We start from the raw sequence: 22552 nt of genomic DNA, 5'->3' as shown, positions 1-22552 counted from the left end.
CACAGCTTTGCCGACAGCATACGGGGCTTATTAATGACTACAGTCCCCCTAGGGGTCAGTGAGACCTGGGAGAACTTGATTTATGATACCTCAACCATTACATCACAAGATAAAATAGCATTGCACTTGTCTGTTCCACAAAAGAGAACTGTGTGTTTTTATAAAAATGATACTGTTCAGGTGGGTTGGAGCAATTGCAATGTGACTGTTCCTTATAAATGTTACACTAAAGGTAACAATGTAGATCTTTATTGTAATACAAACTATGATTCATTTCTTGGATTGATGCACAAAACACTTGATGAAGTAAAACATAATTCTGTTCTTTATAAACAACTGTCTATAATTGATAGAAAAATGTTTCGTGCAGGGCGAGTATATATTCATAGCAAAGTTACTACTAAAGTAGAGGACTGTTATTTTGTGTGTGACAGAAAGGCATACAAATGGTTACCTGAGAATTGGTCCGGCAGTTGTTTTTTGGGTTAACTGGTTCCGGCCATACGACACACTGCAGTTTTGCCTCGAGGAAAAATTCGAAATGTCCGAGAGGTCATCAAGAAACCTGTAAATCTAGTGGGACAAATCGATGCGCATTGGAAAGACCATCTTTCCATAGGCAAAGGACTGACACATATGGACTTGAGTGATAGCGTTATATCGTGGGCAGGTATATCACCGGCATATGGAGCAGTGAAATCGATCTGGGAGCTGAGAAAACTGTCGAAACTTCTCAAAGTAATGAGCAACGCAACTTTTTCCGCTCTCGAATTGGTGACTAATGAACTGAATGCTATGAGAACTGTAGTACTTCAAAACCGCATGGCTCTCGACTTCACCCTAGTGGCGAGAGGTGGTACTTGCACTTTAATCCAAGAAGAATGCTGTTCGTATATTCCTGACCATAAACACGAGATAGACAATCATCTTGAGGTAATTCAGCAAGTGTCGGCCATGACCAAACCAGGACCAAACCCACTGACTGACTTTTTCCAGAAATGGTTTGGGGGGTGGGGTACCATCCTAATGAACATCCTGATTGCCATTTGTGTAGGAATGCTCCTACTTGGGAGTATGTGTTTGCTGTGGCATCCCCTGTATGAAAAGACTGATAAAAGACTTTATAGATATGTCAGCTTCTGAAACCTTGTATCAAAGTACTGAGTTTGAAGAACTGTTAAAAGATTGAAAATGCTTTCATGAGTTTAAACTGAATGACTCTCTTAACTGCAAATCCTAAGTGGAAGAGGTTAGGAGAAGAAAACAAATCATTTATGCTTATTTTGAAAGTAGAATAAAAGTATTAAAAGGGGGGAAATGTCAGAAAAATATGTATTAATGTGTGTATTAGTAATATGTTTGGTGCATTTAGAGCTTGAAAAGGGTTAACACATTTATTCTATTTCATACTGCATAAATCTGTACAAACTGCAGATGCTTTCTGACCTTGTATTGTTAGCTAAAATCTTGCTTGTGCCTTGGAAATTTACTGAAAAGCAGATGATTCCTGCTTATGTTAGGAAAATAATGAATAGAACAATACTACTTGTATGAAACTTAGACAAGAAGTTCCGCTTGTGCTGTGAGAAAATACACAGCTGTAGAAGCTATAGATAATTAGGACAAAGCCTGTTTGAAAATGTGAACTGCAATCAGCATTTGCTTGTATCTGAGTTAGAAAAGTACCTTGAAATGTAACACTGTACAATAGAAGCCTGTAAGCGGATTAGTGCCCACCAAGGCCAGGTTGTTTTTCTCAAAAAGTTTCTCACAAATCTAGTCATGTCAGCAGAAAATCTGAGTAACATCTGCTGTAGAACAATACTGAAAGTTGTGTTTGATTACGTCAGCCATAGAAGGCCATGTCTTGTAAAACAGTATAAGAATAGCATGTTTCCTGTTAGTAGTTAGACAAATCCTTGTATTTGCATGTTTTTGTCTCCTTGCAGCAAGTTATTAAATGTGCCTTAACTGAACCTTACGTGTATTGGTCTTTGAAGTTTTTTCCTTTGACAACAAGGTTCAACTATCATGCAGTCTGACACGTCAGTAGTATAGTGCATCAACAAACTGATCTTTACTCACTTTGTTTAGAGGCATTGAAAGTATTGAAATGGTCAATCATTTGTTAGCACTTAATTGCAACACATATCCCAGATCAAGCCAAGTTAATATCAGACAGGGTGAATTAATGTCTCATGACTGATTCCTAAATATGTCTACAGTGACCATATTTTATGTCATTGGAGAAAGCCTTGCTGCTTGATCATTTTGCATCACCAACCAACTCCAAATGCATAAATTTATTTTCTATGATGCCTTAATAGGGAAGGATGCCCAGGGATGCTCTAGTCCATCAGTGGCCTTTGGGACACCTTTATTCATTCCCTTTGTTGACTGTAATTATGACATTCATTCAGAAAGCAATAGTGTGAAAGGCCAAAGTTACCCTCATAGCCCCATTTTGGCCGCAACAGATCCAATTTCCCTTTCTTTGGCACCACCCCCTGATTTTATGATCCTCATCCAGGATTCTTGTCTCATCTGTCCAGCAAACTTCATTAAGATCTTCAAGTCATCAAAAGTTAATAGCATGATGTTTTAAAGTCCATTAATAGCCAGGGATTGATTTTTCCTTTCACTGGTGGTCTAGATCTTTAGTTTGAAAGAAGACCACCAGTAGAATGCTGTACAAAGACAAATTGTTAAAGCAGTCCATATAAGCCATAATGAAAAGCCTAGATGTCTTTACAGCACCTGTTCCTGCAGTATTCCACTTCGTAGTTAAAAATTTGATAAGGGCTCCAGTTTCTCTGCAGTAAAAGTTAATGTCTTGGCTGTTTCTGCTCCACCAGAGATTTAAACATAACATTGCTATCAACCCAGAAAAGTCTGTAAAGCCTTCTTAAAGAGCATCTTCCTGCTTGATTCCACAAATCAGGAATCTGGCTCATTTCTCTCATGGGATCTAAAGTTTAGCTTTTAAAAACTTGCTGAAACTCTTTTGAATCAGTGGCAAAAAAACAAAGCCAAAGTTTCTATTTGAAAGCATCATTTTTGGTCACCATTACTTCAACCAGAAATGTCACAGAATTATACACCAGGCATTTTTACCTTCATATATAATTTTTTATAAAGACAAGGTTACCTTAAGAACTGACCTATCCTTCTTGCGTAAGGTAGCCCTTGATTTCAGTCTTAATCGGGTAAACCTTCCAGTATTCTTTTCCATTTTTTAACAAGGGCAAATACAGACAACTCACGTTTTCCTTGGACCATAATCAGCTTTTTATATTCTTTGCACCTAGCAAATTGGGCTAAAAAGTAACAAAAGTACTATAAATTGGCTGTCTGAATGCATTGTTTACTGCTTTTTATCTAGCCACAAGTCTGTTCCAGACAAATCTACAGCTGACACCACAAAATTAGTAGCCATTTCTTAAGCCTGTGTCAGAACTTAACTCGAGGATGACATATGTTGTGCTGCAACATGCACATCACTGCATAATTTTGCTAAAACTATAGTCTAAATATATTTAGATTCAGATCGCCCTTCGGGGACACTATACTATGTGGTATTCTCTCATATGTCAACCACTTTGTTTTGCTATCGATTGTGCACCTTATTTTGTTGTGGTGGACTGGGTCATGACAGATATGAAAGTTATGAACTTGTGCTGGTTTCTCTGCTTTAGGAAGGCTTGGAACTGCATTTCTAGTGTCCATAGAAGGTGGCCTAGTCCGTCTAAGCAGGGAATTTTGTGACAAGTTTTTAAGTGAGAATAGTTGATTGATCTTTGGGCTATGTGCATTTAGTCAGTTTTCACTGCCTCTATAAGTCTGTCATGTTGTCACAGCTCTTGGCTCATTTCCACAGAGAACACAAACACTTGGTGTCCACTACACTGTTTCATGAGTGTTTGGCTTGTATCTAGTGCCATCCTAACACAGAAATGTATCATCAGCAAAAAGGAGAAACCAACACGCAACGAATTCCACAAAAAAGATAAAATACGAATAGCTTTAATTCCAGATTCACAGCAGCGGCTTATTCAGTAAGCGCTTTCGTCATCACAACTTCCTCAGACTGAATAAAACCAATTAGGAATAACTTTCCTTTATATAAAAAAAATATTATAAATCTCTTGTTCGTTATATATTTCTCGGAGGTACAGGCCAACACGGAAGGACTGTGGCTGACCAAGTTCACAGATGACTGCAAACTGGGCGCCATAATCGACTCTCCAGCCGACACAAGCATCCTCCAAAAGGGCCTCATAGAAACAGACAATTGGTGCCAGAGCCATGGCCTCAAGCTAAATGCCAAAAGTGTATAGTCATCCCCTTTGGCAAAAACAAAGTGCCCACAAATTACCACATAGGTGGTAATTCATTAAGTACAAAAGAAGTAATTAGGGACCTGGGGACCCAAGTTGATGGCAATCTCTCATTTGACAACCACGTGGCCAAAGTGGTTAGAAAAACATTTTATATAGCCCACCTAATCATGAAGGTATTCGCATCTAGATCAGGGGAGGTCATCGTGCCTCTTTACTCTTACTCATCAGGCCCATAATTGAGTACAAGGCCCCTTTTGGGACGTACCTTACCAGACACCTGTAGCAACTGGAAAGACCCCAAAAGTACCTCACCAAGTGGATCAAAGGGCTCAAACAGATGTCATATGCTGCCCGGTTAAAGAAACTCCAGCTCTACTCAGTGGCATACCGCCTGCTCAGAGGTGATCTGTGCCTGACGTATAAAGCCATGTCCAACCCATAATTAATGGACATGCTGCACCTCAGAAAATCCAAATCCCATCGAGCTACGCGCTCGAGAGACTTGAACCTCAGCACTGAAATAAATAGGACATGCTGGAGGGACAGATTCATAACCCAGAGGCTCCCTTCACTCTGGAATAAAATCCCAGTCCAGGTTAGGCAGAGTCCCTCATTGACTCTCTTCAAGAGGAATCTTGATGAGTGGATGGGAGATCGTAGGTTTACCCCAGGTATCACTCTGTGTCACTGTTAGACAGAGGCACAGTATACTAACTTCGAAAAAGGGCATAGCAAAATTAATTTAAAATGGGTGGCGAAAGCCAAACACACTCTGGCTAGGCTTATAAATGCCCTAGGGCAGATAGCCTAGTATGAACCTATGAATATACCTTAAAATTTTCTTTCTCATTTATTCCAGGAGGGTGACTTGTATTCAGTTTGACTATCCAGCAGTATTCTTTCCATTTTAACTCATCTGCTGATAGTTTCATGTCAAAATTAAACACTATCTATAACCATAAACTTAGGCGTCCCCCCTACATTTACCATTCATAAAATGTTTACCCCAAGCATTATTAATATTGTTTTTTTGAATAGCATATAAATGCTCCTTTATCCGTTTGCATAACTCTCTTGTGGTCATACCTACATAATATGAGGTACATTCTGAGCATTTAGACAAATATACCACATACTTCATCATACAAATATTTTTCTGAGCATATATTAACATTTTATTCATACTAATTGGAATAATTCCTTTGTATATATGCTTACAAAAACTACAATTTAAATATTTTATCAACTTCTCTCTTTTTTCTTGTATATATTTAACCTTATCTTGAAACACATTTTTAAGATTTTTACCTTTTTTATTTACAAAAATAGGCTGTTCACCAATAACATCTTTCATTTCTGGAAAGCTCATCAGAATTTTCCAGTTTTCCTTCAACAGACTTTTAATTTGTCCACCATCAACCAAATAAGGTATTACCATACCCAAACTATAGTTTTTGCTTGTATTGATTTTAATTCTTTTACTTTCATTCTGAAATTGCCCTATATTTGTATGTATGACTCTAGACTTTTTTATATTCCTAATGCTATCCATTTCTTCTTTTTTGCTTTTTATAAATACTTCCGGGTAGCCCCTAACTACAAACTTTTGACATAACTTATCTCTTTCTTCACCACATTTTATATCACAGTCAGTTAGATCACTAACTCATTTCAACTGTCCTGCTACAATATTATACTTAACATAACTCGGATGCATACTATTAAAATCCAAGTATGTATTACTTTGGACACTCTTTTTATATATTTTGGTATAAAACCCATCTCCTTTCTTATATACCTCAACATCCAAGAAATAAATACTTAACTATAATTCCAAGTGAATTTAAGATATTCACATGCAACATTATATTAATCCAAAACATGTAATAATTCAGTTAACTTACCCCTCCAAATTAAAAAAAGGTCAGCAATAAAATGACTAAAAAACACAACATTTTTATAATGACTATTAGCTTTAATATATAACTTTTCCCATCTGGTCATAAACAAATTAGCATAGCTGGGGGCCATAGCAGCCCCCATAGCTACACCATTGATTTGTTGGTAAAATTTACCATTAAACTCCAAAAAGTTATAAGACAAAATTATGTCTAAAATTTCTAAGACAATACTAATGTCTTTAGTACTATAATATTTAGATTCTGCCAACTCTACCTCTATATATTCCACCCCTATATTATTAGGTATGGTTGTATATAACGAATTAACATCCATTGTCACCATAATATCTCTTTCCTCTGCTTTTATCATTTTAATATTATTCACAAAAGCGAAATGTACTTTATTTTTTGCACTTTTATAAGGTGTTTAAGAGCACTGCTGCTGTAGTTTTGAATTATTTATTGTATTTTTACCTTTTTACTTGCCTTTAATTTCTCTGCAAAGTATATAAAATTTCTCAAAGTATTAAATGATTGTTAAATACCTTGTATCATTTCTTAAGCAATGTTTTTGTATTATGTCAAATTTGCTGCAATTAAACTACAGATGTCTTTGTTTTATTTTTGAAGTTTATAAAATTGTAATATTTTGTAATAATCTGGAGCTTTTCTCCCTGGGCCTCTGCTGAAAATGGACTTCTACCCAGTTGGATTTTCCTGGTCAGTAAATAAATTAATTAATTAAATAAATATTTTTTTCTGCACTTTATCATTGTAAAATGACCTTACTTTTCACTGACCTTGCTGTTGATTTCTCTACATTGTAGTTGTTTTAAAAGCGTTTGTCTAGCTAGTTTGTTTGATTGCCCTGTTTGAGTTCACTTTGGGCTAACTGTAGTGTGGTTTAACATTAATAAAATGTGGGACTGCATTTCTAGTGGGAGTAGAAGGTAGCCTGCACTGTTTGAGCTGGAAATCACACAGGAAGGCTTTGTGAAACTCTTTGATCAGAGGGCTTTTTACTTTGTTTAATCAGTATTCCCTACCTCTGTAAATTTGTTGTTTTTGCGTGATGCTGCTCATTGCACAGCAGCAGCAGATAGCATTGTCCAGAATATGCATTGTCCAGAATATACACAGGCACGTGGAATTCAAACTTTCCATGTAAAACTACCCTTGAAATTTCCACAGTATTTAGTTGCGCAAAGAGCAACTAGTTTCCTTATGGATTACCCCTGCCCCCGAGTTGTCTTGGATCATCCTGATCATAGTCTCTACTCTTACAACAACTAAGCTATACCATCCCCTTGAAAAACACAAAATAAGGATCCATAGTCATGGATATGCACTTCCTTGCTATCTCTGCAGCCAACCTGGTAGATATGAGCATCCTGGGGCACGTTTGTAGCAATTGTCTCATGCCTACTGATGACCACTTAATTCTTGAACAATCTGATATGCTGTGTGAGAGATGTAGTTATACAATATGACTGGCGTCAAGGCTATCGTATATGCAAGCACTTATAATAACAAACAGGTTGTTAGGACTGCACACGAGCACATACTACACTCAACTCAGATAGTACTAATTAGGCACGCAGACCACACATATGCTGAGGCTGTTAAATGTAATCTCCTTAAGCCATGGGAACCTTTCAGACATTGCACAAACTAAATGTATCCTTGGCAACCTCAAGCACATTCCACAAAATCAACACCTAACATGACACATGCAGCCACGTCCTAGTCTTTCTCTGCTTCTGAGCCCATAAGGCACACCACACAACCCAATATTTTGGTTATAGGAGACTACATTGTGATATGCACCAATGTCCCACTCACTGGGCCAGGTAAAGAGAGAGTCATGGTCAGATGTCTGTCAGGGACCAGGATCCATCAGATCAGACATGCTCTCTTAGGTCATTTAGCCCCAAGTATCAGTATGGCTTTGTCATAATCCATGTGGGTGTAAACGACCTGAGACATATCTCAGTGGATTAGATGATGGAGCTGTCAGACTGTCTGCCCCAGGCATTGCATTGAGTTGCATTCTACCTTCTCCATTGATGATGTTACAATATGAACAGTAAATAATTGACTTTAACAGTTGACTTAGAATATGGTGTCATTTGAAGCAGGTACAATATTTGTCAGAATGGGCCAAGGTATTTGCCAAAATACCCCACACAGACATTCTGGAAAAGTTCACTAAACTATGTATAAACCTCTGCATCATCCACTAGATAGCTAGCTGGCTTACAGACAGCACCCAAGAAGTTAGAATATAGAGGAATCTACCTCCAAAACAGGGTTGGTTATTAGTGGGATGCCTCGATGCTCAGTGGTGGGTCTGCTTCTGTTTGGCGTCTACTTCTCTGAGGTCAAAGCTGATGTCAAGGGCCTCTGGCTGACTAAGTTCACAGAGGATTGCAAATGGGATTCATTGAGTGCATCCAAAGACAGGGATATCCTCCAAGAAAGCCTGACACTAATAACTGATGGTCTAAGTCACTGCCAAAAAGTGATTCATAGTATCTTTCAGAAAGATGTACATTGGCAATACACCCCTAAGTGTAGACTATGTAGTCAAGCATTTGTGCATGCAAGCAGACAGTGGTTTGGCATTTGACCATTGTGTCTACTGTAGTGAGGAAATCATTCTATGTTGTATAACTTATAAACAGGGATATGGCATCTAGATACTGACATGTCATCTAGTCGTCGTACTGTCTCACATAAGAGCAGTCATTAAGTACAGTGCTCCCTTTGGTATGTTCCTGGCTTGGCACATGCAACAACTGGAGATTCCGCACAAAAGGAATACATGGTGTGGAAAACCAGTCCTGTGTGGACTGCCTGAAAGCCTTGTCCTTAGATTTAGTCTCCCACAGGCTGATGAGATGCAACCTATGCTTGGCCTACAAAGCAGCCTCAGATCCAGTCCTAATGAACCTGTTGCAAGTCTTTAAAACAGATAGCATCAGGAACACCCAATCCAGGGACCTAAACCTTGCCTGCAACATAAATAGGACATGCTGAAGGGACAGGTGAGTTTTTCAGCGCAAAACTTGGATCAGTGGATGCACCACCATGAGTACATTCCTGGTCTAGCACCTATGTCTGCATTAGAGACAGGAAGATTGTAAATGATTGGCCAACTATGCCCAAGTATGTGTACGCCTCCCCCACCCCCTCACAAAACCTTTAGGAATCAATAGCTATCAAATTTTATTGGGAAACATGGCTAAAAAGGCCCCTTGGGATGATAGATTAGTTTTCTGCTATAATGCTATAATGATATATCTACATAGTCCATGTTTGTACACTGCACAGTCCCTGACCACCATCCCTCAATCTCTTTCACCACTATCTCTGCGGTGACCTCGAGAATATCCCAGAAGTTTATAGGAAGTGTGTGGCATAAAGTGCTACATTTAGAGAAGTACTTTTTAGTAGCAGTTTCCTTTATCAAAGCTGCCAGGCTTTATGTAGAGAGAGGACCAGGAGAACAGAATTGTGGGAGTGAAGGGAGAGAACTTCCTGTTACCAGAATAGGATCATCCGCATTGACCAGTCCCTCATTTGCAGTGTGCAGATGTGGGTTATGCAACTCTTTTTTGGGAAGTTACTAAATAACTTTCATATATGCACCATTGCACAAAGGAACTTTTTACTTTCTATTTAAAGTAGCAGTAGAACTTATGGTAGAAATATAATTTCATAAATCTTTGCTTATGTTATTTTCATATGAAGAGTTTTGTTTTTATGATACCCTTAATTTCTAATAAAAGAATGAGAAATTGACTATAACTGAAATTCACTTTATAACAGTCTCTCTTATGCTTTTTGTCAACTGTTTATAGTTTGATTTCATTTGTAATATATAAGCATTATTTCTTATTTTGACTTCTTATTTTCAGGCTGATCAGTGTGTTCCTCGTCTTAATGAAGGTGACCAGGTTGTGCTGATCAATGGGAGGGATATAGCTGACTACACACATGACCAGGTTGTCTCCTTTATAAAATGCAGCTGTGAAAACAACTCCAATGAACTCATTCTTTTAGTTCGTCCCAATGGTAAGTAGTATCTGGCTAAAGACACAGAAATCTGTGTAAGAGAGAGAAAGAAAGAAGATTTGATTGCTGTATCCAATAAGCCTTTGTTTCCTCTGTCTTCTGATTTCTGCTTACTTAAAACATTAGAGGTTGCTGTCCTTTGTTTCTTTTTTTAAACAATTTTATTGATTTTAAAGAAGTAAATATAAACAATTACATGTTCTTTTAACATAAGGATATTTACAATTCAAAAAGTGTTCACATAAGTATTCACATAACAATGTTTAACAAATAAAGTGAAATTACTAAAACTATATACAAAGACATCCATTGAATATCATTAAGTTGCCTAGTATTTGATTATTCCATATATATAACAAGTAGAGAGGTTGAAATTTGATTTATATGATATCATTGTCGATCTCTTTTCAACAAATTCTGTAGATTAACCCATATATGATAGTTATAAGTTTTTTTAGATGTTCTAGATGTCATAGTTGCAATCTGCAATTGACAAACTTACATTAGAATTTTCTTAAAATCATTATAGGAAGGAGGGAATTCAGATATCCAGTTTCTTGTTATAGTTTCCCTGGCTACTGCCATTATTGCCCAAAGTAAGGAATGTTTAACTTTTTTTACACAACCAGGTATCGGTGTATTGAAGAGTACTAATGATTTGGACAAAATAAAATTATCTGTGAATATTGCTTGTAGGAGTTCTTTAATGTTTTCCCAAAATACACTTAAAGCAGGGCAGTCATAAAACATATGGTTCCAGTCAATGTTTGTGTTAGACTTACATCTGTTGCAAATATTTAGTTTACCATTAATTTTGTTCATTAGTTGAGGTGTGTAGAAAGATCTATATAAAAATCTCTAGGGATATATTTTCCATTTAAGTGAAAGCGTTGTTTTCCCTGTAGATTCTAATATATTTGTTTTATCTAGATCCCTTGGAAGTGTGTTATTAACTGTATAAAAATGGTTCCAGAAATTAGCAGGACAACAATATGTTTCTTCTCTGATAAGGCTGTATATAAATGCCATGTTGTCTGAATAAGTTTATGGTGAATAACTGAATTAAAGAAATCTAGCAGTATACTAGTGACCTGTTTATTAGCAGAAGTGATCGGGTTTCTTATTTTGTAAGAATAGTCTGAGGGATTGTATGTTAAGCCATAGGGAGTTGTCTAACTGATATTCACTTATTATCTGATCTACATCCTTCACCTTATTATCTGTAATAAGTTGAAACCAATACAAAAGACCTTTTGTTTAAGCAAGGTAATTTTATCTATATCTGTGGATTGAAAGGATTCTTGAGTAAAGGCCATCGGGAAAATTGTAAAAAAAGTTCCTTGTACTTAGTGTGTTTAAATATAAAGTTTCTAAAATGTATTAGTATGTTGTGTAAGTAGCTAAATGAATGTTTATGTATGCTGTGTAACATGAAGTAATCTTTAAGTATCCATAATATTGGGTTATTTATAAATTCTAATTTGTATGGCTGTGGTTTCGATTTTAATAGCATAGCTGAGGATTCCCAGAATATTTTCCATTTGGCCTGATATGGTATATCTAAAAGTTGTGCTTTGGACCTAATAATAGCTGCATTAGAATAAAAGTTAAAATCAGGAAAGGCTATGCCCCCTTTGTTCGAACTATGAAGGTGATGTTTAAGTGCTATTCTATGTTTCCTGGGAAACCAAAAAAACTTTAGTAACAGAGAATTGATCTTATTAATGAAAACTTTACTGGGAAGTATTGAAATAGATTGTATAATATAGATAATTTTAGGAAGGATTATCATTTTAATGATAGTTAACCTTTCCTTAGATGTAAATATAATTGTATTCCATTTTGTTAATAGAGTTTGAATATTTACATAACATCTATTATAATTTAGTTTTGTGATTAATTTAATATCTTTAGCAAGAATGATGCCTAAATATGTAATTTGATCTGCGATGTATTTGTTAGTGTCTTTGTTAATGTTTCTCTTATTATTGTTTAGATAGATAGGTAAGATCTTAGTTTTATTATCATTGAATGTCAGTCCAGATATAAATTGAAATGTGTTAACAGCTTCAAATAAGGCTGTTATGGAGGAATTATCTCCTTTAGTAGTGATGAGCATATCATCAGTAAATAACTGAATTTTAGAAGTTATTTCATCACTAATTTCCAAACCTTCTATGTTTTTATTTCCTCGTATATCGTTAGCCCATGGTTCCATTATGAGAGTAAACAATAAGGGAGATAAGGGACAGCTTTGTTTTGTTCCTTTAGTGATGGGTATTTGAGTCGATGTGTATGATCCAATTTTGATATAAGCCAGAGTGCCTTTGTAAAGATGCAATAGTAAATTAATAAAATTATCTGAAAAGTTTAAACATTTTAATAATGTGAATAGATAATCCCAATGTATTGAATCAAATGCTGAGTTAATGTCAGACTAACCAAGACAAGACAAGACGAGACAAGTTTTTTTTCTTTCTGTGTGAATAATCAATTAAAATAAGAGACCGTTTGATGTTATCACATGTACTTCTATTAGTTACAAAACCTGTTTGGTCATCATTAATTAACTAGGGCAAAAATTTTTTTAGTCTATCAGCATAGATGTTCATAAACATTTTGTAATCAGTATTTAAAAGGGTTATGGGCCTATATGACATACATAATTTAGGGTCCTTACTAGATTTAAGAATGGGCGAAATAAAAGTATATTTCCAGGATGGAGGCAAAATAATGTCATTCTGGGCTTTATGGAATACATTATGTAGTAACGAAATAGCTGTTTTAGGCATGATTTTATACAATTCAGGTATGATGCCATTATTGCCTGGTGCTTTGTTCTGTTTAACTTTGTTAATTTGAGTTTGTATGTTCGGTAAAGTTATCTGTTTATCTATAATTTCTGACTGTTTGTTGAGTGTGACATACGGGTTTTTTTTAATGTATTGTTTTATCTTATCTAATGGTTGAATGATCGAAGATGTTTGATTTATTGTGTGAAAATGATGTCTAAATTCATCAATTATGTCATGTATATTATAAACCTTTTTCTTTTTTCTAGATGAATATATTTCTTTAATATGATTGTTTGTTGATTCTTTTTGTTTTATTTGCAAGATTAGTTAAATGTTTCGGGTTTATTGAATAGGCTAGGAATTTAAATTTCTCTAAGGAAATCATAGTCTTATGATGTAAGATTGCACTATATTCTTCCTTAGTTTTATTTATTTAATCTCTAATAGTTTTAGATGTGGACTTGTCATTAATTTTAAGATGTAATCTATCTAATTTGTCTTGTATTTTTTTAAGTCTTCGTCCCAGGGCTTCCTTTTGTTATAATACCATTTATTTATTTGTCCGTATAAGTAAGCTTTTAATGCATCCCATACATAAATGTCATGAGAGTTGGATGTTTTATTGAATTTTATAAAATTGTGTGTTTCTTCAAAAAATGTTTGAAATTCTTTTGAGTTATATATGCAGGTATTCTTCTTATATGAGTCATTGGGGTTTCATTTAAATAAAGCTCAAATATAATTGCATTATGATCTGAAATAGGGCAAGACACAATATTGGTGTTTTTAAAATTTATTATTTGTGTGGATATGATTACCCTATCTGTTCTAGAGTATGATTTGAATCTAAGAATAGAATGTAAATTGAAGTGATCTCAGGTCTGTGTAGTTATGAATATCTTTTAGATGATATGTATCCATGAATTGTATTAGTTGTTTAGCTTGTGAGGATGTTTTCCTTTTTCCTGAAGTGCTAGAGTCCTTTTCATTTAAAACACAGTTAAAATCCACTGCCATAATAATATTACCCTCAGATTGAGATACAATTTGGTTCAGTTGTTGTTTAATAGTGCTGGTTCCAATACCCGGTAACCAATAATTGTTTAATAAAGTGAACATTTTTATATTTATTTTAATTGTCACCAAGCAAAACATCCCTTTATCATCTTGATCATATTTAATAATTCTAGGTAAAGGGAGAGTTTTATTCCAGAGAATTGCTACTCCTCTTTTCTTTTTAGAATGTTCAGAACTGGCAATGACTATATATTTATTAATATTTAAAAAGTTGATATTTTCTTTTAAAAGATGTGTTTCTTGTAGAAATATTATGTTTGGTGTGTGTATATTTAAGTAAACTTCCTCTTTTAATAGGGGTATTCAGACCATTTATGTTGATTAATAAACCTTTTAGTGAAGTCATAATATCTCTATAAATGAGTAAGAAATTCTTGTGATTTGTGTGTTATCTTGATTGTTTTATGTAATCCTCTCCAAAATATTTGTTGTGTAAATTGTAGTCTTTGTCTGTTACCATATGATATATTGTATGTGTTATACAATTCTTGCAACTTATGATTATATACATTTGAATTAAGATGGATGTCAGGAATATCTTAAGAAAATTGAATGTAGTGTAAATGTGATAAAAAAATGGGGTAGCTACCCGCCTGGAGTTATAAACTCCTTGTCCCAGTGACATCTGTCACTCAAATCAAACCCCTACCCAGCAGCAGCAAAAAACAGTCTCCACTGTATATAAATGTGAGATAGGTAAAATAATAACTCTGTATATATTTACATATTCATTAAAACAAGTCGAACAGATCTGTAATCAGTGTAACTCATCTGATATTACTTGTAACAAAATGTCATTTGGAATAAACCTCTAACTGTAGCAACTAAACATAACCTTCACTATATATGAATGTTAAACATACAAAATATTAACTCTATATATGATTGCATATTCATTAACACAGGTAAGGCGTAGTTATAATCAGTGTAACTCATCAAGTATTGCTTAAACCATTTTGTCATTCAGAACTGACCTTTAAACAACAGCAACAGAACATATCTTCTTTGTATATAAAAATTAAACAGATTAAATAATAACTTCATATGTGATTATATCTACCTTAAAACTGACCTGAAATCTATGAAAGCAGCATTCTAATATAGAAGCTTGTCAACTGAAGTTACTTCTAGCCATTTAACACATATGCTATATGTTGGTGTAATATTTAAAACAAATCAATATGAGTATCATTAGAGTGAAAGGTCAGGTGACACCTTAAGCACTTGTGATAGAAAATGCCATCATGCATTAAGTGAGCCTATTTTAATCCATATTATTTTCTATCCAGCTATCAGCCTCTGAATGGAAAAGCAATTGTAATTTGTAATAAGATTAGTTTATCCTGTTAAGTAAGGCACAACAATATAAATAACATGGGATACATTCATTTAAAAGAAAAAAAAATGCACACTTACTTTTCCCTTTTTTTTCTTCCTCTTCAGTTTACCATAAACATAAATAAAAATAAGATAATTGAAGATTTCTTTCTTGGGAATCAAAGTGAGTCCAAATGGTGTAGTCAGCAAGTTTAAAATACATTTTTAAAGTAAATACAATCTTTCCCAGCATTTCTGATGCTTTTTCAAAGAAATTACATGCACTGACTTCCTGGTTGAGCAGGTTGACTAGCTCTGACATCATCAAAATGCGTCGCAATGTTGTGGAGTTCATTCGAGAATGCAGAGAAGATTTTTAGTGAAAATAAGGTAGTTCATGAAGAAATAAGCTCGTGGACATCAAACTCGAGCTTCACAAAGTCTCTGGAAGATGTTTTTTCATTATTTTGAGTGAAAAAAACGCCAAAAATCACAAGTATGTAACTGTATTTAAAATGTATAGGGAAAGATCATATGAGTAACATCTTCATGCTTCCCACAGCCTGCTCACAAATGCACAGCTAGTTTGAACTGTCCTTTACAAATAAGCAGCACCACAGAACTCCAAATGTAGCAGAAAGTATTTTAAATAAATCACATAGCCTTATTAATCCATTTTATATTCACATGACAGGGAAAAAAAAGTGTATTTAAAAGTGTATTTAAAGCTGTAAAGGAGTTCACTTATGAATCATATAAAAATGTTAAGAGACTGTCAAATCATATTATCCCCACATGAATTCAACATATATACAAGTTTTAAATTAACCCCCAGGGCATAAATTATTAAAAAAAAAAAAAAAAAAAAAGTGTTCAGTATGAATTACAGAGAATGATAATTGAATGTGTAGTGAGCTCTTATTTACTACTAACTATGTAGGTTTAATTGATCTGACTGTAAACAGTTTAAAAAAAAATAGATATTATAAAGGGAATCTAGAATGTTTATATATGAGAAGTACTTATTTTACTGTCACAATGGCACCATTTGTTTACCCTTCACCTTTAAGATATCTTTATAACAATACTCATAACTATGTATTTACCATTAGTATACACTTTTACCTCAGTATAACTAAAAATGAAATTATGAAGTTGTGTGTATACTTAAGGTCATGTGTGAATGGCATGAAAAAAGGAAAAAGCAGGCTTACCTTGTAAGTGAAAAAATAAACATATAGTTAACGCAGTGACACTGTTTCCAGAAACATCATAAACTGCAAACATAAATATTTAAGTCACTTGTTTCTTAGTCTTTTTTGTTTCTCCGAAGTCTTCCAAGTGGGATTAGAAACCATTCTGTTAAGCGTGGGATTAGCCCATTCCATCTCTTCTATTTTTTCCAAGATCTTATGGACTTTTACATAGTTCAGAGCTGATTCTAAGTCTTCAAACATTTTGGGACCTTCCGATGAGAATATCTTCAGCTTCGCAGGGAACAAAAGATGTGTTTTCACCTGTGCTTTCTTCAATTCTTTTATCAAAGGTAAGAATATTTTTCTTTTTGCTATAACTGCTGATGAATAATCATTGTCAAAACGTATCGTAGCTTCATTTAATTTAATTGGTGACTTGGACCAGGCAGTTTTTAACACTAATTCCTTGACTGAGGATGAGAGGAATTTGACAATGATAGATCTAGGTTGCTTTTTGTTAGCAGTATTCACTGTGGCAAGGGAACGATGTGCCCTCTCAATACCAAAGGACATAGCTTCAGTAAGATCAAGAGTCTTGGGTAACCAAGTATTGAGAAAGTTAGTCATGTTGTTCTCTTCTGTGCCTTCTGGTAGTCCAAATATTCTTAGGTTGTTGTGTCTGGATCTGTTTTCTAGATCATCTAATTTATTTTGTAGAGAAGTATTTTGTTTGAGTAAGAATTCCACATTTTCATTTTCAATAATTCTCCCATCCATATCGGTCAGAGCTTCTTTGATACCTGTTATCTGTGATTTTTGTTGTAGCAAGTCTTGGTGAAGTAAATCCATTTGTTTGGTAGTTTTTTCATATCCAGCTTATCATGTTTTGTAGTAAGATCCTGTATATTTGTTACCAAGGTCTGAATCTCTCTTTTGAGGCTGGAATCTTGGTTGCTAGATTTAGTGAAGTTCATGATGAATTCTTTCAGATGAGGAGAAATTATCCAGGAATAATTTGACAAGAAAATCTGCCTTTTTTTTTTAACTAGATATTATTGTAGATGAAGTTAAGTTCTTTCAAATCATATATAAATGTATTTTCAGTTTTTAGTTTGAAGGCAGAATTCCTGTCAGAATAATATTTCTTTAGTGAAGCTGTTGAAATCTGTTGCTACTCAGAGCCCATCTTGGCCACGCCCCCTGTCCTTTGTTTCTTGATTTACACAAGTTTCTGTATCTTAATATGAAAGTTCATAGATTCATAGAGTGTTGTTATGCTAACAATATTGGGGGGGGGGGGGCTTTCTAAGCCTGACCAAGTTTTCCCAAAAGAATAATAATATCTTGTATCCAAATAAGACATTGAGGGCCAGGCATTTATAAGTTCTCTCTGTCCTTAAAAGACATGGATGCCAGGCCTGTTGTAAAATTCCTATTCCCTATCCACTGGTCTAGGTTGCACTTAAATTGGATAATAGACAAACTAAGCCTCACATTCATGGGAAGCCTGTTCCTTAGGAGGGTCAGTCTCTGAGACAAATATCTGTCTCTCCAGCATGTTCCATTTAAGTCACAGACAAAATTTAGCGCCTTAGACTTTGTAGTTCTGGCATTTTATTACTAATTACTAATTTACTACTTCTCCATTACTATTCATCTTTCTACTTTTCCTTTGTCTTCCTTTTTTTTTTGTATTATAAAGTTTTCCATGTCCAGATTCCTTTGCCTGTATTTCTCTCTAAATATCTTTGGTGCTGCTCTTTTTGGATTGATTGGTTTTGCTTTCTCCTCTGCATAAATTTTTACACCATATTAAATCTCTCTTTCTTTCCCATGTCCATATTTCTTCTTCAGATGTCTCCCGATCTTCCTGTTTCTCCCTACTTTGGGGACTCATTCCATCCTGCTGTGATGTAACCTGTGTTAGACCTTCTACACCAAATCCTTCACTTTTCAAGCATTACATAACTTTGGTTTCTATTTTTTTTAACTTCTACTTTTCAAATTTTCTTTTCTACATTCCCTCTTTGTGATATTATTTTTTTATCGAAAAGAAATACGGGCAAAGGAATCCAGATATGGACATTTTTGCAATAATTAATCTCTTTATGGATGTTATTTTCCTTAAGGAACTACATCCAAAATCCCACTCTCTCCATAATTCTTGAATTCCCCACCTGCTTCGGCATCATCCCTTTCCACTTTGAATTACAACTTTCTGCTTGTGTTATGTATATGAGCCTTAACTGTGTAGCTTTAAAATATCCCTTCAAATGAGGTAATCCTAAACCATCTTATTGTATTGGAAGGATCATCTTATCCCAGTTGATATTTGCCCTCTTTCCCTCCTAGATAAAACCCCTCAAATCTTTATTAATTACTGCCCACAACTTCTCTGGTTGATAAAAATGACTGACATGTATATAAAACTAAAGGGACTAAAACATTTTCACTGCTAGTATCTTCTTTCCATATCCATAAAGAAAATCTTACAGTTTCTCAGTTTTTGTATTATCTTTTGTTTAGTCTCTTCCCACATGCCCTTAGCTGCCATAATAGAATCCTTTTTGATCCATAATCCTAAGTACTTCATTTTATTGTTTCCTTATAAATATGGGTATTGCTGAACCAATTAATGTGTGGGTACATAGTTTACAGCTATATCCTTTGATTTATCTTCATTAGGTTTATATCCTGAAAAGACATGAAACGGTCCCAAAATGTTCAAAAACACAGAGATGTCATTTTCTGGTTTTATCAGGTACAAAATAAATTCATCTGCAAATAAAGCCAACTTTTCTCAATTATCATACCAATTATATCCTTGAATTTCTGGATTCCTTATTTTGTCTGTCAATGGCTCTAAATAAAACGCAAATAAAGGGGAAAGGGGACAATCCCTCTCTGGTTCCTCTTCTCAGATGCAGTATATTAGAGAGGGATTGTCCTCTTTCCCCTTTATTTGCGTTTTATTTAGAGCCATTGACAGACAAAATAAGGAATCCAGAAATTCAAGGATATAATTGGTATGATAATTGAGAAAAGTTGGCTTTATTTGCAGATGAATTTATTTTGTACCTGATAAAACCAGAAAATTACATCTGTGTTTTTGAACATTTAGGTTAAAACTTTAAGTTTTGCCAATGATCCTTCATATATCCTCCTAATTAACCTTATTATTGTATCAGGAAATGCAAATGCTTCCATTACCTTACTCATAAAATCCCAGCTTACTCTGTTGAATGTTTTTTCTGCATCAAGACCTACCAACAGCAGTGGTATTTTCTTACATTTTGCTTCCCTCTGGGTCATCATTGTTCAATTAATATTGTCAAATGTTTGCCTCCCCTCCACAAAAGCACATTGATCCATACCTATCAATTTTGGCAACACCTTTGCTATTCTTTTAGTTGTCATAGACATAAATGTTATATAATCATGGTTTAAATTTGAAATGGGTCTATATGATGTTGGTTCTTTGCCATCTTTAGGTTTTAAAGCTACCGATTTTGTTGCTTCACGACCTTTTAAAAAATACTATAAAAAGATCTTTATCATCTTCTCTCCTAGCTTCAAAACTTTCACTGGAATACCATCTATTCCTCCACCCTAACACCTTTTAAGTACAACTTGGACCACTGGATGAGAGATCTAATATTCTCCCTTGGTCTAGTGCCTTTGTTTCTGATGGACAGAAGCAGTCAGTAAATCATGTCATAATTAACAATTACTCCCTATATGAACATTTAAAACATATAACTTGTGGAACACATTTGTGTTGAGCAGCTAGGCTTATAAAGACTCTTGTGATTGTTAGACTAGTGTACATATGCCTGTGGAGAGAAGTAAATGAAATTTCTGGAAGAAGTATATGATGAAAAATGTTCAGAAGGAGGAGTAAAGTTTAAAGGAAGGGCAAGTATTTGAACAATTTATGTAATGTTGGAGTGAATGATTATTAAAAAGAAAATTTACAGCTGTATTGCAAGAAAATAATGAAAATGTTGCTATATATTTTTAAAATGTCTATATCCTTATTTAAAAATAAATCAATATAAAAACATTTAAAAACTGTTTTTCATGGCCTTAACAAAAAACTTTTAAAACTGTAAGAAAATAAAACAATGCCGTAGTAAAACAAGAGCATAAGGCAAGAAAACAGTAAATATACAAACTGTAAACCAAGAAATCAAAAATAATCACTAAATAATCTTTACCTGTCACTTCTCATGCAGCAGTCTTACTTGTCAGCAAGTAAGAAGTTCTAGTCTTCTAAAGCCTGTGGCTTCTTTAGTTGTAGGGTAGATTTTTGTCCATGTGTTTCTTCAGAAGCTCCTCTTATGTAGTGGTGGATGTGTATAACCATTTGTGTCTGCTGCTGAGAGTTGAGCTTTAGTGCTCCGTATATGTTTACACTTATCACAGGTGTTAAGGTCATATCAATGAGCACATTTTCTGAGAGTATGAAGCAGTTCATATATCATCTGAGAGAGCTGTTGTCTGTTGGGTCTTGAAAAGTTAGATGATGGGTGATGCTCCATACGTGATCTAAAGTTAGATCCTTTGTTTAAAAATATATATGTATATCAGAAAACTGGTCTAATGCTAGCCACAACCTAATATTTCCCTTGTTGGGGGGCCACAGAGTTGGCAAGCTTTCTATTAAGCTTTCTTTAAAAATAAGTAGTGTGTTTTCTGCTGTATTTATAGCTGTACACGATTACCAGCTAATGATACTAACTGCAAGCTGCTTGGTGTAGGAAAGACAAAATGCAGATTAACCCTGGACATCTCAAACTCAGCCAGGGGCTTGGATGCTGGAGGAGTGACTCACAGCGTCTGCTTGCCTGTCTCTTAAGAAGGTTGAGGGGAGGAGACATCTGAAGTGCAGTCTCTGCTTAGAATCTCTATTGTCAATTAAGGCTCAGAGGCAGTGCTCCCTTTCAAGAGGGACAAGGATAGTTGAGGAGATATCACTCGCAGAAGATTCATCCTGAGCTCCCCTTGAGCCTCAGTAGGGAATAATAGAGTTTAAGAAAGAAGATTGCCAGTTCAAAGTAAATGTCATCACTGCTGCTGCTGCTTGACTGTTGCCTTGGGGAATGAGTTGGCCGTAGAGGTGTCACCCCTGAGAATGAATCGGCCAAAAGGAGGGAGTAGGATGGAAGCTTGATGATCATGGGGCATGTGTGCAAGATAGAAAAAGAAAATTGGTACTAAGATTATAAAATGAAGCAGGAAAAAGAAGCGAATATGAAATAAGAATGGGTCAGCTGAAGTTTAATAAGTTTAAGAGAAGAGCTGTGTCAGCATGGTCTTGTACTAATAAGCATTAGCAACAATATGAAATGGGTGTAGGAGGAGAGTTGTGAAGTTAACAGTAATTTGAGGTAATTGGCTCAAGTCACTGGCTTAAGAATACAAAAAAATGGCTGAGGGAAGGTAGGATAAATCAGATTCCCTTACATAGTTGTCTTCTCTTTGTTATTTCATGAGAATCTTGAGCTGTTTTTCTTGATTTGTTTGAATTACAGAGAGTCCTTTTCAGTGTCTACCACAGTTTGCAAGCCATTAACATCCTCATGGCCTCATAGAAAGAAAGATGAAGCTTGCTTGTTGTTTTAACTTAGGACTTTTAAAACTCCAATAAGTATGTTGAATATGTAGTACTGCTGACTGACAGGAGCAAAACAAGAAGAAAACTGTGTCAGTATACAAGCCACAAAGTTGTATTTGTCCACGATAACTTAATCTGGTGAGAGTATACTTCATTGCATTAATTTTCCCATATATCTGAATGCAGAAGGTACTAACAGAAGTGTATTTATGACTGTGGGCTACTTGCAGTC

At 34.9% G+C, this 22552-nt stretch overlaps 1 protein-coding gene across 1 annotated transcript in view; it reads left to right on the top strand.

The window, feature by feature from the left end:
- Window positions 1-22552, top strand: part of PTPN4 (protein tyrosine phosphatase non-receptor type 4) — a 3248454-nt gene that overhangs the window by 2294288 nt on the left and 931614 nt on the right. Inside the window, exon 18 of the mRNA XM_044060734.1 lies at window positions 10162-10318. Coding sequence (XP_043916669.1) covers window positions 10162-10318 — 157 coding nt within the window. The remainder of the gene's footprint in view (window positions 1-10161; window positions 10319-22552) is intronic.

This window comes from Protopterus annectens, chromosome 2.part0 (genome assembly GCF_019279795.1).
Source record: "Protopterus annectens isolate FY-2018-M chromosome 2.part0, PAN1.0, whole genome shotgun sequence".
In the NCBI taxonomy this organism is placed as follows: Eukaryota; Metazoa; Chordata; order Ceratodontiformes; family Protopteridae; genus Protopterus; species Protopterus annectens.
The sequence above is the reverse complement of the archived record's forward strand: the minus strand, read 5'-3'. Positions and strand labels throughout refer to the sequence as shown.